The sequence below is a fragment of the Ailuropoda melanoleuca genome, chromosome 3 (assembly GCF_002007445.2).
Source record: "Ailuropoda melanoleuca isolate Jingjing chromosome 3, ASM200744v2, whole genome shotgun sequence".
NCBI classification, from domain to species: Eukaryota; Metazoa; Chordata; class Mammalia; order Carnivora; family Ursidae; genus Ailuropoda; species Ailuropoda melanoleuca.
This window is the reverse complement of record NC_048220.1, coordinates 33,721,050-33,736,349: the sequence shown is the minus strand read 5'-3', so window position 1 is coordinate 33,736,349 and position 15,300 is coordinate 33,721,050. Positions and strand designations below refer to the sequence as shown.

General features: G+C 39.8%; 2 protein-coding genes across 7 annotated transcripts in view; one reads left to right on the top strand and one right to left on the bottom strand.

Moving 5' to 3' along the window:
* The first annotated feature begins 2,799 nt into the window (after window positions 1-2,799).
* GPR151 (G protein-coupled receptor 151) lies at window positions 2,800-4,056 on the top strand. The gene has a single exon (XM_002924693.1). It carries the CDS (start codon window positions 2,800-2,802, stop codon window positions 4,054-4,056), a length of 1,257 nt encoding a protein of 418 aa, XP_002924739.1.
* Window positions 4,057-5,580: 1,524 nt separating this feature from the next.
* Window positions 5,581-15,300, bottom strand: part of TCERG1 (transcription elongation regulator 1) — a 62,936-nt gene continuing 53,216 nt past the window's right edge. For 3 of the 6 annotated variants that reach the window (XM_002924689.4, XM_034656216.1, XM_002924690.4), the window contains 6 exons: window positions 14,067-14,231; window positions 13,628-13,810; window positions 11,521-11,700; window positions 10,742-10,825; window positions 9,364-9,464; window positions 7,993-8,194 (listed from right to left, as the gene is read on the bottom strand). In XM_002924689.4, coding sequence (XP_002924735.1) covers window positions 7,993-8,194; window positions 9,364-9,464; window positions 10,742-10,825; window positions 11,521-11,700; window positions 13,628-13,810; window positions 14,067-14,231 — 915 coding nt within the window. Of the gene's footprint in view, window positions 8,195-8,467; window positions 8,562-9,363; window positions 9,465-10,741; window positions 10,826-11,520; window positions 11,701-13,627; window positions 13,811-14,066; window positions 14,232-15,300 lie in introns of all 6 variants that reach the window. The other 3 variants (XM_034656215.1, XM_034656217.1, XR_004624067.1) reach the window with 2 other exon arrangements.

Here is a 15,300-nt window from a genome sequence, read left to right as displayed (position 1 = left end):
CAAAAAAAAAAAAGCTTTATCAAGGTATACTTTACATATCGTAAAATCCACTCATTTTGAGTGTACAAGTCAATATGTTTAGCACATTTACAGAGTTGTGTAACCATCCCCACAATTCAATTTTAACACACTTCCATTACCCCACAAAGATCCTTTGTGCCCATTTGCCCTCACTCCCTTTCCCACCCCGGCCCCAGGAAACCACTAATCTATTTTCTGTCTCCATATATTTCTATGAAATGTCCTGGGCATTTCATAGAAAAGGAATTTCACAACTTGTGGTCTTGTGTCTGGCTTCTTTCACTTAGGGTTGTATTTTTGAGGTTCACCTATGTTGTAGTTTGTGTCATTCCTTTATATTGCTGGCTAGTATTCCGTTACACAAATGTAGCCACCTGTTTATCTGTCACCAGTGTGGGCTTCTGGTTGTTTCCAGCATTTTGGGGGTGGGGAGGCTGCTTCTGCTTTTCATCCCAAATAACTCTCCGTTTCATTTCTGTATTGTATTGCTCAGTCCACCTTCTCCACACAATTTCTCCCCATGATCCCTTCTATCAATCAGGAAAGGGGTTCAAATACTAGGCAATTCCCCAAAATAAATAAAAATCGGGAAACCTGACAAATGTCTATTATGCATGCAACTTAATCCTGCATTAAAGTGAATACGTTATCAACGAAGATCAACTTACAAATAAGAAACATGCCTATGGTGTTTTTTTTTCTTTTAGGTTTGCTAAATTACAGTTAGCCTTTAAATGGAAATGATGTTAAAATGAAGAAAAAGTGAACACAAACTACAGATCACACTTGTCGGTATCTAGACACACAGGTGCTGATGGATGAAAAGAAAAACATTAACTAGGACTGGGTCCTGGGGCTTGCCAAAGGAGAGACGATTCCTTTTTGCTACAAGCACATAGTCTCATTTTGATTTCTATGGTTAACGATGATTCAGGAAGAATACTCAAAAACTCATTTCTAGTCCTCGAAGGGTTCAGAAAATAACATGTATGGGTATATATACACATATGGGCACACACATACATATATGCTGAGAGAGAGCAAATGTGGGTAAATGTTAATACCCAGTGAATCTGGATGAAGTGTTTATGAATTGCATAAGGTCTCGCATTTTATTCTGTAAGATTGCAATTCCTTCAAAATAAAAAGTTAAAGTACATTACCTCCAAAAACTGTGGAAAACTCAGCCTCCCCATCTTTCAGGCCTCTGAACGTTTGGCCTCTAGCTGGAGCACCAGGGGATCCTTCCCTGAGTCCATTTAATAGACTGGGGAAGAGCCACATGACGGGCCTTCGTTTCCTTAGTTGTCTTTTAAAGATCAGACTTTCGTGACATTAAAGACTTCTGGAACTCAGCTCGCTGTCTGTCCCATGTCTTTGGGAGCCTGGAGCGTCCTAAGCTTTAAGCCATGATGTCAAGGAGTCGGGTGCTGAACGGATGTCTTCCACATACACCAGCTAATCTCTAATGCACACCTTGTCCATTTGCTCCAAGTAGTGCTCAACAAGTTTCTCTCCTCTCCCCCCACCCGTTTTCTTCCCCAGAAGATGGCGTGGCCTCTTTACCCCCACGAGGGGTGCTTTGGGGTGTGCGCCTATTATTTCCCGGGCCGCAGCGCAAATTGGGGGTTACGGCAGGTGGCTGAGACGAGGCACTGCCTCCATTACTGTTTCCGAAGTACCCCGACTTTCCAGAGGGAGAGGGGAGGCAGGCAGACACAGAGAAACCCAGCGCCACAGACAGCTTTCCCAATATTCGGGAGCTGTTTATGCCATCCGTTCTTATCGGGTGAGGCTGGGGCTTTGAGGAATTTTGAAGTGTCATCCCCTTACTTTCCAGAGACAAACTGGGGAGAGCAGAGCTAGTACCAGAACCCAAAGGTCAGCCTCCCAGCCCAGCACATTCTCGGTGCCCGACACTAAGCATTTCTGGTTCAAGTGCCCTCAGAGTAGGCAGCGTCCTCACGGCAATCCCACAAACCCCTTCCTAATTCATCGCTTGGTTGCCTTCATCATTGCCACCTGTTGAAATCGTATTCCACATAGTCTAACTCAGAGTCTAAAATCACAGCAGTTGGACCAAACTACAGACTAAAGTCGTGTGTAATTAGATTTTTACGGAGGACTTCTTTGCAGGGTTCGCTTTCCTTTTCTAGCTCCCACGTCTGACCTCAGGCGGCTGCTGGTGGTCAGGCAGCAGCTCCTCGGCGCAGGGGGAACCGCAGCGTGGGATCTTGTCTTAAAACCCACAACATCCCCGTTCGCGGGGTCCTTGTCGGAAATGCGCATTCCTGGCCTCCCTCCTGACCCAGAGCATCAGGTATGCGGGGGATGCTGGTGCGGGCTGAAGCGTGAGTCTCCTGCCCAGATGTGGTGTCGCCTGAATTACAGACTGCGGTCACAATTTTAGAAACGGCTGAACATAATTGCCTGCCTGGCTCATGACCCCCTGGGAACATCCCACTTACATGTACGTTGTCCTCATTTATCATTTATGAGTCTATGGGGGGTTAACTCTGCAGGGCTGACGATGCGACACGAGGCTTTCTAGTGAGCAGCCCCCAAGCTGCCTGCCGTTCAGTGTAGCAGCGGCGTCTCGCGTGCGACAGAGCTGAGGTGAGCAGTCAACCTTCTTCCACACTCTGCTCTCAGGAAACAAGCAAGGGGAGGGTCCAGAGGTGTCATTTGACACCGATGACAGCATATTTATTTCCTACGCAAAGGCAGAAAGACGAAGAGAAGCAAACTTCTGTAAGGACGAGCTGTGTGGGAAAGGTGATGCTGGCAGCCGCCTTTGCGGACTCCAACTCCAGCACCATGAACGTATCTGCTCATCTCCACTTTGCCGGAGGGTACCTGCCCTCTGACTCTAAGGACTGGAGGACCATCGTCCCCGCTCTCTTGGTGGCCGTCTGCCTGGTGGGCTTCATGGGGAACGTCTGCGTGATTGGCGTCCTCCTTCACAGCGCTTGGAAAGGAAAGCCGTCCATGATCCACTCCCTGATTCTGAACCTCAGCCTGGCTGATCTCTCTCTCCTGCTGTTTTCCGCACCTGTCCGAGCTACAGCATACTTCAAAAGTGTTTGGGACCTCGGCTGGTTTGTCTGCAAGTCCTCCGACTGGTTCATCCACACATGCATGGCAGCCAAGAGCCTGACGATCGTGGCAGTGGCCAAAGTATGCTTCATGTACGCAAGTGACCCAGCCAAGCAAGTGAGTATCCGCACCTGCACCATCTGGTCGGTGCTGGCAGCCATCTGGGCTGTGGCTAGCCTGCTACCCCTGCCCGAATGGTTCTTCAGCACCACCAGGCTTCACGCAGGTGTGGAAATGTGCCTCCTGGATGTACCCCCTGTGGCCAAAGAGTTCATGGCAGTGTTTGGTAAGCTCTACCCTCTCCTGGCATTTGGCCTTCCGTCACTCTTTGCCAGTTTCTATTTCTGGAGAGCTTATGGCCAGTGTAAAAAACGAGGAACTAAGACTCAAAATCTTAGAAACCAGATGCGCTCCAAGCAACTCACAGTGATGCTGCTGAGCATGGCGGGCACCTCTGCTGTTCTGTGGCTGCCTGAGTGGGTGGCCTGGCTGTGGATACGGCACGTGAAGGCTGGGGGCCCGGCCCCACCACAAGGCTTTATAGCCCTGTCTCAAGTCCTCATGTTTTCCATCTCTTCGGCCAATCCTCTCATTTTTCTCGTGATGTCAGAGGAGTTCAAGGAAGACTTGAAAGGCTTATGGAAATGGATGATAACCAAAAAGCAACTGACTGCCTCAGAGTCTCAGAAAACACCAGCTGGTAACTCAGAGGTCCCTCCCGACAATGTTCCATCTCCCGAGTCCCCAGCATCCATACCAGAGAAAGAGAAAACTGGCTCTCCCTCCTCCGGCATAGAGAGAAGTGAGAAGACACAGATTCCCATCCTCCCTGATGTAGAGCAGTTTTGGCATGAGAGGGACGCCGTGCTCTGTGTACAAGACAATGACCCTGTCCCCTGGGAACATGAAGATCAGGAAACGGGAGACTGTGACAAATAGATTAAGTTTCAATGCAAAACAAATTGTGATTATTGTATTGACTTGTACTGCTGCTTGTCAACACTACAGCCTTTACCATACACGACACAGTAAAATTACTAATGTTAGGAATTACAAAAATGCTTCACAGTATGCATTTTCAAAATGCGCAATTTGGTAAGTAGAACACCATGGTAGGTAATGATTGTGTTTCCGAATTATATCCTGGCTATCCAGAGAGTTAACCTAGGTGTTGTGTGAAGATGCTTCTGGCACACACAACTAGAAATTCCAGCTGCTTTGTCCGTTGTTCACAATCGCAGTTTTATTGGGTACTCCTTAGGACCACCCTGTACTGGCTGAAGGAGAGCTCATCTTTGCCAAAGGCTGAACTCCTTTCCTTTTACTTTCTTCCTGAACCTGCTAGCCTTAATGTTCCGTATCAAACTTTATTTCATACAACCGAAGTTCAAAATCTACTTCCACTTAAGACATTTTAAACACATTAATGAATGTTAAGGAGTTATCTTCATTTGCTTAATCCATGTAAAATTTCCATGACTGAAGGTTACAGAATAAGGACCACTCCCTTACTGTGGACTGATTTCAAACCACAGCTTATTTTTGTCTAAGTTTAAGTAAATTCACACTTCACCTTATCCCAAATAACCTGCTTCACTGTCTTTGTAAAGCCACCTCTGTCTTCAGTTTCTAAGCCTGAGGATTTTAGCAGCTTTGCATGACACTCTAAATCCTGATGTGGAGAAAGAACTTTTAAAACTGCCCTTCTTTCTCTTCCCAATTACCTGTTCCTCCCAATACCTCCTTTCAGTCAAGATAAATAGAAGCTACAGTTAATGATAAGGGTAGTAATTGCTGAAGGCAACCCTCAAGTATGAAGGATAGGGATGGTCATGTTTCTTGTTAAATGGTACTAAATGTCTCCTGAACACTGAACTTGAACCCTGCCCAAGATTTTAAAATACCTAAGGGTCTTTGTTATAAAGATGATCAAGAGTAACAAGATAAGTGTGTACACATATATATATATATATATTTTTTTTAAGTAGTAGGAAAAGAAAAACTCCATGGATATAAGACAGAAATTGGCTAAGAACAGAAAACAAACAGCACAAAGGCGATGCAGAAAGAAAAGCAGTGCTATTAAATTTTGTGTTCCCAAACATATTACCAGTAGAATTCGAGTAAAAGGCAGTAACTATTCATTTTACGGCAAGGTAGAGCATACCCAATAAAACATAATGATTCGGACACATTTCTTTCCCTATCAGATATAAGGACACTTATCCACAATTCTTGATTACTTTGTAATGGAACTCTGGGTATTTGCACTGAGGGGCTTCCTCAGAAAAAAACTGCCTTTAGGCCAAGCCACGGAGAACTTAATATATAAAAATATGCTGTGGACGGAACTTTTATGTTTAAAAAATGTTCAGTCTGTGGGTTTTTTGGTTTGTCTTTTGTCTTTACATGTGGTTGTGGTTTGCTGTTTCAACACAGAAGATAGGGCTGTTTTCATTTTACTTGGTTCATTACAAATTTTATTTTAAGGCTCACAAGATCACAAAGTACAATTTAACCCAAATATCCAAATATTGTTTTGTGAGACAATAGTTATACAAAGGGAGTACTTTTTAAATTGTCTGTGATGAACTATTTGAATTAAAGACTGTTCATTATATATACTAAATGTTGGATGTAAGCTTCCAGTGTTTGGCATTTTAAGTTGTAAACAAATAAAAACAATTGCTTTATTTCAGATAGTTTCGGAAACTTAAAAAGCTGTCTTTGTCTTGAATGCTCCTTTCAAAATCATCATTTGGCACAATGGGGCTTTATGGGGAGGTCAGACCTTAACACTGATACAGGTCTCAGGATAACTGAATCAAGTATTTTTAAGGAGTTTGCTGTTAAGTGCCAAGTCAAGATGGACATTTTGAGACACAGTGTAATTACAATGACCTTTTCATTAAGAACTTAATACACAGTCCTGACTTGATCTTTTAAAGAAATCTGCATAGTAAAGTTTGATTTGCACCTTAAATGAATAATCAATCCCAAATACTTTACAACAGAAGTAGGAAATTAGAATAGGTATCACCAAGCCATCTTTTTCCCCACGCTTTTCAACTGCGAGAAACAGAAAGTAGTGAGTGGACAAACAGTACTATGTGGAATTCAGAAAAATAAAACAAAACATTCTAGACGGTTTACTTTGTAGGTTATATTCCTATAATAGTTGTGTTCCTTTTGGCAAACACTGCAGTTTTATTCCTCACAGAACTTAAAAGCCACTCAATGGAATTATAAAAATGACCTTCGAAAAAAGGGAAAAAAAATATCTTGTTAATTTTCAGTTGCAGAGGTTAAGATCTTAGGTAATTCCAGTTTCCTACATACACAATTTCTGTGGCACTTAACATACTTAAGCTAAGTACTAAGTGATGTAAATGTGAACGAGTCTGTGCATCCATGTGCTGCATGTCTGTGTGCACGTGACATACAAATACAGATGTTGGTTCTTCCTCATTTTATGTTTTGTTAAAAGCATTCACAGCTGGTGTGAGATAACAGGGAAAATAAATTATCCAATTAACGTGTTTTTCTGAAGCATTTATGTGGTATTCTGAAATGAGAAATCTATGAAGGAATGAGACAGAGGAGTCTTTAAACTGGGGAGGTACAGCTAGAAAAAGCAAGTAGGGGTCAAAGGTGGGTGTCATGGTATGATGTGCAGGACACACTGAAAGGATGCCAAGAAGGCATCAATCAGCCAAATGGTAACATAAAAGACAAAAACAAGAGAACAAACAAACAAATCCACATCTTCTTGCTATGAAGCAATAAGATATTGCTAAGAGACTGAGCACCAAAATGGTTCTTTACATTCCTTCCCTTTTATACTCAATTAATTTATTATATTCAAGCCTTTAAAAACTATGTAATATTTAAGATGTAAAGTCAACTTGCTTTGTGCCAAATTACATTTGCTACTGCTTTTAAGAACAGGTTTAAAAGAAGTTTTTTTTTTTAATAAATTCTTTTAACAATAATCATATACAATCCACATATATAAAAAGGGTTGGTTTATTGTAGTTCAAATACATAAACTGAACATTCAAACATCTTAAAATTAAACTTTAGAAACAAAAGTTTAACATTCAAACAGGAGTATAGTTTACAGGGAACACCCAAGAAAGGTAATTTGTTGTCTAATCCAGAATATTGATAAAGATCACTTAATGGTAAATAAAATGTGTTTAACCAGCAGTCCTATTCTGGCCAACATGTTAGTTATGACCGTGGTTCCATACCTGAGAAGAAATTACTAAATAAATCTTCTCTTAGGCTAAACAACAAGACTTGGCCTCTAATTCTGAGGGGATAATCAAAGCACATAAGTGAACAAACAAAACTAAAGTGTTCTTTAGAGACAAAGGTAAAAGTATGTCCATTATAATAATCTTAGCCTCTGGAAGATAAGAATTCAATTTTCAGTGTTTTCTCTTTAAACCCGCTTTAAAAAACAAAATCAAAACCACCCCCAACTTAGGTTTTCTTGGAGTCTGTGGTATTTGCATCTTTCAAGTTCAAACCACAAATGCTCTTACGTCTTGCATGTTTAACACTGCTAGAAAGAACGTCACCAAAAGTCACTGACTTCCACACCTCATAAAAGGATGATTTTTAGCTTTGAGATTTTAGATTTACTAGAGACAGCCTATATCTGAGTATGTATGTCAGTCATGCCACACAAAGAAAAGCATAAATTATTTCCAAAGTGTTCTCTGTTCAGAAACGGTTCACGAATGCTTCTCCTTCTGTTCGTCAGATGGTTCTGCAATAGTTTGACTAATGCACATACATGTAAAAACCTGAAAATTGGCTCATGCAAGCGTTTTGAATGAAGATCCCCCTGTGGAAGAGTACTGAGAATTATTTTGTTGATCGTCTCGTGGGCTCTGACGCTGTGGGAGGCGGGGGTGGACCCCGGCGGTCCAGGTCGTCCACATATGCCACAATCAGTTTACGCCTCTCCTCGGGCACACAGTCTAGTACTAGATACCGTTTGTCGTTCTGTAAGATTTTTTCTACATCTTTCAGGTGCTGATCAGATTCCTGGATTAGCTTTTTGGATCTGAAATAAGAAAAGAAGTCCAAGAATTACTGACTGCTGTTCCTAGGTCTTTCAAAAATGAGCTGGAAATGTCCATCTAGTTCCTAATCGTGTTTCCATTTTATTTTTTTTTTTTAAGAAAAATTTCACTGCAGTGGTCACCTTTGTAAGTCGCCTCAGCAAAGACTCCAAGGAGTGAAAGGGCCTCAGAAGCTGAATTACCCTCCCACCCCTACTGGTGGTCCCTCCAGATCAGGGCTGAGGGTGGGTGGGTAAATCTTGCCCGTGCTGTACCTGTTCTGTGGATGAACAGAGGACTTCAGTCTGCGGGGCTGCCAATCCCAGCATCTCTCACAAGCTTTCACTTTCACATCTTTCACTAAATTAACTATAAAAATGTAGAAAGAAGTCTTACTTCACATCTAATTTAAAAGCCCAAGCTGATGCAAAACATTAAGGATCCTGACCAAAAAAATCCAATGACAAAATACCTAAAAACCACACCCTCAGCACTATCTATCCTCCCGTGCACATACCCTTCATTAAGATGTTTCCAATTTTTCTCTTAAAGGAAGAAAAGCTGGAGCATGAAACAAAACTGTTTCCTGCACACTGACTGCTAAGCAACATTAACTTGTTTTCCTCATGGTAAACTGTTGGGAATGTGGAACTACTGGGCATGTTACAGAGAAATCTTGTTTCAAAACTCCGATTTTATCAGTTCAAATTTTTAAAGTATGCAGCAAACTGCTATTGTCTGAAAAAATATTTTTGCTGAGCTTAAATAAGATGATTTCAAGCTTTTGAACTGTTTCACAACACTGAATAGTCTTCATAGGAAGCAAAGATAATGGATAGTGAAGGATTATTTTAAAAGTCTCTTCACAAATACAATTCTTAAAGTCAGGGGTACTCCTAAAAAAGCAGTGAAGTAAAAACAAAAGTGTGTTTAAAAAACTGGATGGGTGGGTAACACAAAATAAGAATTGACATCTGGGCCCTTTCTTTAAAAAAAAAAAAAAAGTAACACAGATATGGGCTGTATTTGGCCTTTGATAAAAGTTGGCTTCTTCTTATTCCTAAAAATTAATAATGTCAACATGTGTGTGAATGCAAAGAATGCTTTGGCCATTAGAGTAAGGACTAGTAAAGACAATGACTGCTGATATGAAACATTTCATTGCACACACCTATAGGTTATAAATTTGGTCTCTTTCAAAAGCGTCCTGAAGTCAGCTTTGGCTGTGATGTATTTGTCTCTGATGTATTCTTCAAATTCTCTTTGTTTTTTCTGCAAAAAAGAAAGTAAGATTAGAAAAAAAAGGTCACTAATTCCAAAATTAGAATCAATTATTTATTAAACCAGTTATTTATAAGTCATGTTATAAATAATTCAAAAGAAAAGGCACCAAGGTGCATTTTTGTTCACATAACAATCACTAAAATGCAAAATGTGCAATGTACATTTTTAAGGCTGAAAGAAACCAAGGTCCCATACACTGTATTAGCAGTAGCTAAGACTCCAGGGCTTGCTAGGTGCGACACTGCTGGAGGATTTGATGAGATTATCTCCCTTCATGTTCCTAACAACAAAGAGATTAAGGGGTAAATGTGCCTTTCCTATAGACTGTATTTATCTCTTCCAGCACCAAGACAATAATATGGTACAACTTAGGAGAACAACTAACAGTCATAACTTTACTGAGGGATACTGAGCATTTAGCTTTTCTAGTAAGGGAACAGGAGTGATGAGTATAAGCTCTTTGGACAAAAAAGTACATAAAATTAAATAAAATTTAAAAAGCCCTTATTGTCAATTGTAAACAATCAGCAAAGTTAGAAACTGAGACTAGACCTGTCAGCTATCAGTCTACCACTCTCTCCCACCCGTGTGTACTTTGTGGTCCACACATCTACAGTCCAACTTATTAAAGTAAATTCTATGGGGCTGTGCACTCTAGACCTAGAGAAACCAACCAGGCAAGGAGAACAATGGGGGCAGGGAACAAATGCACGGCAAAGGGCTAAAGTAAGACTGCGGTCAGCTACGGTTCCCTTGGCCTCATTCACTATTTCAGAACCTAGCTGACTTCGTTTCCCACACAGGAGGCAGAGTGCACCAGAAGAGAGCTCGGGTTCTAAAACTTCACTCGTCTAATGTCCCTCCAACTCCAGTCTCTGGAGCATACGGGAACAAGAGGCAGTGTTACGGCATTCTGGTAGCGTGGCTCAGGGGCGCTGACAGCCTGGTACCAGCATGAATGTACCTACCTAGTGGGACCTGACTGTACAGTGAATAAAAAACTATAGCTTCATTAAAGCTTTAACGCCCCCAAACACAGGCTTGACCCAAAGGATTAAATTTTTAAGTTTCTACTGTGCTTTCTTGTTTATGTATTGTGCAAGACAGAAAATATGAATTTAAGCTTCAGACTAATTTCTCATACACTTAAAAGTATTCACCTAAAATCATCAATTTCATTTTGGTCAGGATACTAGTGGTACTGGATTAAGCACCCAATTAATATTTATAAACACAGTAGACAATCTCAGACAAAATCCTCTTACCCTGTCACTGGAGGAGAACTTAATGCACCGAGGATCTTCTTTAATGATTTTTTTTACTTCTTTCCATGTGGATGTTAAGGTAATCTTTGAAAGGCAAGTGAATAAAAAACATAAATACAACTCACTTTTATTGACAGGGTCAAACGGCAGCACGTATGCTACATGACATCACACAGTGACCTGCCATCTCTTGCAATGCCCAACTGTAACTGGACTAGTTAAGGAGAGGGAAGCAGCTTTAATGCACTTTCTTTTTGGCTTGCCACAAGAGTTATTTTTTATTTTCATGGCCGTTATTTCCATGTGACCTAAGACTATCACCTGCAAACCCTGTGTCTCCACAGGTAACACCATAACTTCTAAAGAAGCCATCACCAAATAGAGATCAGATAATCAGAAGAAAACCTGAACAACAGAGGGTACAAACAGCCAAAGGAGGGGGCCATGGTGCCAAACTGAAAATGGAGCTAACGATGGAATCTATAAGATCTCTCATCAGGAGGGATCAATGGTCACACATCTAGGGACATTATGAACTACCACAGGAGCAGATACGAATGTGCAAACTGCAGAAGGAAGTAATTTCTACATAGTAAGAATGCCATGAACGTTTTTACTTAAAAAAGGAAAAATAAAATCAGAGAAGAAAGTGTCATTAAACACATGAATTCCAGTAACGGATCTAAAGACCATGACACTAATAATCACATCAATGTTTTACTTTTGGAATTATTCATGAAGGCCCATCTAGATTAAAACAGGGAAAACAAGGGACTTACTGCAGAAGTTTCATCCAGAAGTTGCCTAAAGTGCTCCCTCTTCTTTTTGGTAAGTGCTTCAATGTGTTCATTAAAAAGCTTCTCTTTCTCCTCTCTTTCCAACAAGGATCCAGATTCCCAACGGTGATCTTTCCGCAGAGTCCTCCGAGTATCAGACCATGACACATCTGAAGAACGTACCTAAAAACGTACCAAAAAATTATATCACCAGAGACTTATCTTCTCATATTTCAACAATAAAAGGCTTATTTATTTAGTTTAGGAATGATACATTTAATAATAAAAGCAGCTTCCGGTGATTCCACCTTAGTTAAGCAGTCACTGAAAATCTGCTTTTTTAAAGCCAGAAAGCCCACCACTCAGAGCTCACCTAAGCCATCAAGCATGGATCTAGAGGTGGAGAAAGATGAAGAGAAGAACTTCTATTTAACATCTTACCAACATTCAGTAGGAGAAATGGATACAAGTAAAACAGGAACTATCTTACTGTTGTTCTAAAGAGGTCACAGGGGGAAAAAAAAAACACTCAACAAATCTTGAGTTCAAATGTGTACTTATCAACTACATACGGAAAGTGACACTTCTGAGCATAAGCAAGAATTAACATGGCTAACAAGAGAAGACATGGCAGATCAGGCTGGCTCAACAACCAGCAAAAAGGTATGCTTCATGGCTGCAAATGGCATGACAAGTTATTGCTAGTCACACTGCTGCCAATGCTAAGAAATATGGGAGGCGGAAAAGACAAGTGAGAAAAAAGAAAAATAAAAAACATTTATTTAGCCAACATTTATCAAGCATCGATAAACGTGTCAGGTGAACACAGAGCTTGATACTGGAAAAACAAATAAGACACTAACCCTTCCTTCAAAGGAGTCACTTTTTTAAGAGCAAAGAGGCGTGTAAGCAAATAATTGCAACAGCATATAGTTAAGGGCTGCAGAGGTGTATGCTCAACACAGGGTGGCAAAGGGCAACAGGAAAAACAAATCCGCCTTAGATGTGTCAAGATCAACCTCACAAAAGAGAGCTTTGAGTGTGATCTTGAACAGTGAGTTTGTAAATGCAGCAGGAAGCATTGTAGGTAGAGGGACTGGCATGAGCAATGACAGGACTCATTAATGTAAGTATGGTCTGTTACAGGTAAGTTCAGAAGGTCTGAAGCTTAGGGGGGAAGAGAGGAAACCAAAGAGGGTAACGTAGTATCAAGGTGGGGGGCTCAAGAAATAAACAGCCTTATATATTATGCTAAGAAGACAGAGTTTTAAATGTAGGCGACCACTAGAAACACAGAGAACCTTCTCTCTCTGCAAGCCACAGGGAGAGTGACAAAATCGTTCGGGTTTTATGAAGATTTCTATGACTGTGATAAAGAGGATGAATTCGGGGAAAGTAAAGGCAGGGAGAACAATCAGGGAATGACTGTCACTGTCACGAGAACAGAAAGAGCAAAGTGAAAACAGATCATCAGAAGAAAGGGAAGAAATCAGAAGACGTGACGTAATAATGAAAAGAGCCTTAAGAAAGGAGAAGAGAAACAGCGGGAGAGATGGTGACAGGGAAAAGAGACAAAACAAGAAAAACAGCAGAGAGGCCTTGGGCATTCACTGTATGGAGAAAACCCTACACACCTCAACAACCCTGCGTGATGCAGAAGGGTTTGTCAAGAAAATTCCAGGGTATCTCCTGGGGTCAGTACACCTCCAGTCCTAGATCTCACACCATTTACATGTACAATAATTCATCATCACCATGACCTTAAATCATCAAGCAAAAGGTTTAACTACAGTCAGCACATTTTATTTATTACTATGGCATGTCAGTATGTAATAATTTAAGATGACTTCCATCAAGAATAAAGAAGTTATCTCTGAGACTAAAGGATTATAAATTTTTATATATACAAAATATCTAACCACTGAAATTGTTAAATAGGGTTTTCCCATTCTAATGGAAAGAACTCCATTTTAAAACACTTTCTAAAACAACTTACCAAATTATATCTCTCAGAGTCAATTTAAATACGAAAATTTTCACTAACGAGGTAATATAATAGATCTTTAATATCCAGTACTACAGAGGGGTGGGAGGGAAGAGTAATATATACCATGTCAGACAAAAGAGCCTTGAAATTCTGGATAGCTTCTTCTCGTTTGTGTTGCTCTCTCTCTCGATCTATTTCTTTTGTTTGTTCTGAACGAGCCTTTTGAACCTCTCTTTCTCGTTCTCGAAGACTTGCCTCAATGCGGGCTTGCCTTTCAAGCTCCTTTTCTTTTTCTGAGTCTAAATTCTGTAAAAGTAAAATTACAGTATCAAAATATGTTTCCACAGAATAACTAGTTTGCCAAATAGAACATTTCAAACCAGATTTTTACCAAGAATATTCCTAAATACTATACCTCGTTTCCACACCAACTACTAGAGATTCTTATATTAAGAATATCAACAAGAAAAATTCCAAATCCCAAACAGGAGTGAATACCTTTATAATGCAATTAAGAATTTTATAATTTCACGCTTACAGTACAAGTAAACAGGATGGTTACCTTGGCTATTTTTTCAATATACTGTTTGAAAAGGTCTTCTCTCATTGATGAACTGTCCACTGCTTTGTAACGTGGATCACTCTCTACTTTGTCTTTCACTTTGCTCCATCGAGACTGACTGTCCAAGTGATGATTAGATAACAGTTCAAAGAAATCCGATTTAATCTATATTTCAAAACATGTAGTGGGATGGGGGGGAAATGTGCCATGAGAAATTCCTCATATGCAAACGTTTGTAACCAGAAAAAACTATTCAGTTACCTTAAAGATGGGAATAGTAATAACTTTTTGGATGCATTTATTTAGAGTGGAATAATTTTTAGTAAAAATGATTATAGAATCGCTCTTTCAGGAAAAATGTAAAAATCAACACACATACAAGCCCTCATTTAAAACCTACCAAATTCAAGATAAATCATTTTCTCCAATGAAATTATTCAAATACAGAAAAAATCTTAGGTTGTTCTTAACTTTTGCACTTCAGAACTGCCATTTTTTAAAATAAGAAATAAGAATTCACATTTATTTTTAGGTAAGATTCAGGCTTATGAATGGATATAGTACACTATACTTTAACATCAAGACAATAAGAATGACTTATTTTTAAAAGTAGATGAGTAACATTTTTTGTTTGATACAAAAGGGGAATTTAGAAAGAGGTGAGTGCAAATAAGTCTCACTCATTAGAAACTTGAAACTATACTGTCAAATGTCTAAAAACATAAAAAAAATGGTAAATTTTTGTATTTTAGTTTAAAAAAGCAATGTTTGCACCCTTATATATAAATTACAGAATTTCTATGGTCATAATTAATCATTACATAAACTATACTCAGATTTTTTTGTACTTTTTAGCCATTAAATATGTATGCCTTTACCATTATACAACTCAAAAGTGTTAAGTAATCAACATTCTTAACCAATCAAGTACCAAGTCAGTAATATTATACCAAGGGTATGAAACGGTATTAGTCCCCTAATGTCAACATATACAAGACTTAGAATCCCTCTCCCAGACTGTAATTCCCATTTTTTTAAATAGGGAAGAAAGGAATAAAGGAGGCATTTATTTTTATGCACCTCTGAGGACCCGTTTTAAAATTTAGTCTCATTTAAATTATCTTGTACTCCTACCAGGGGAGACACCTGATGTGGCAGTCAATATAACAGAGGATTCTGACCATGTGAAGAACCTCTCCTCCCCACAGGGGTTAAACATGCTGGCTTACCACCT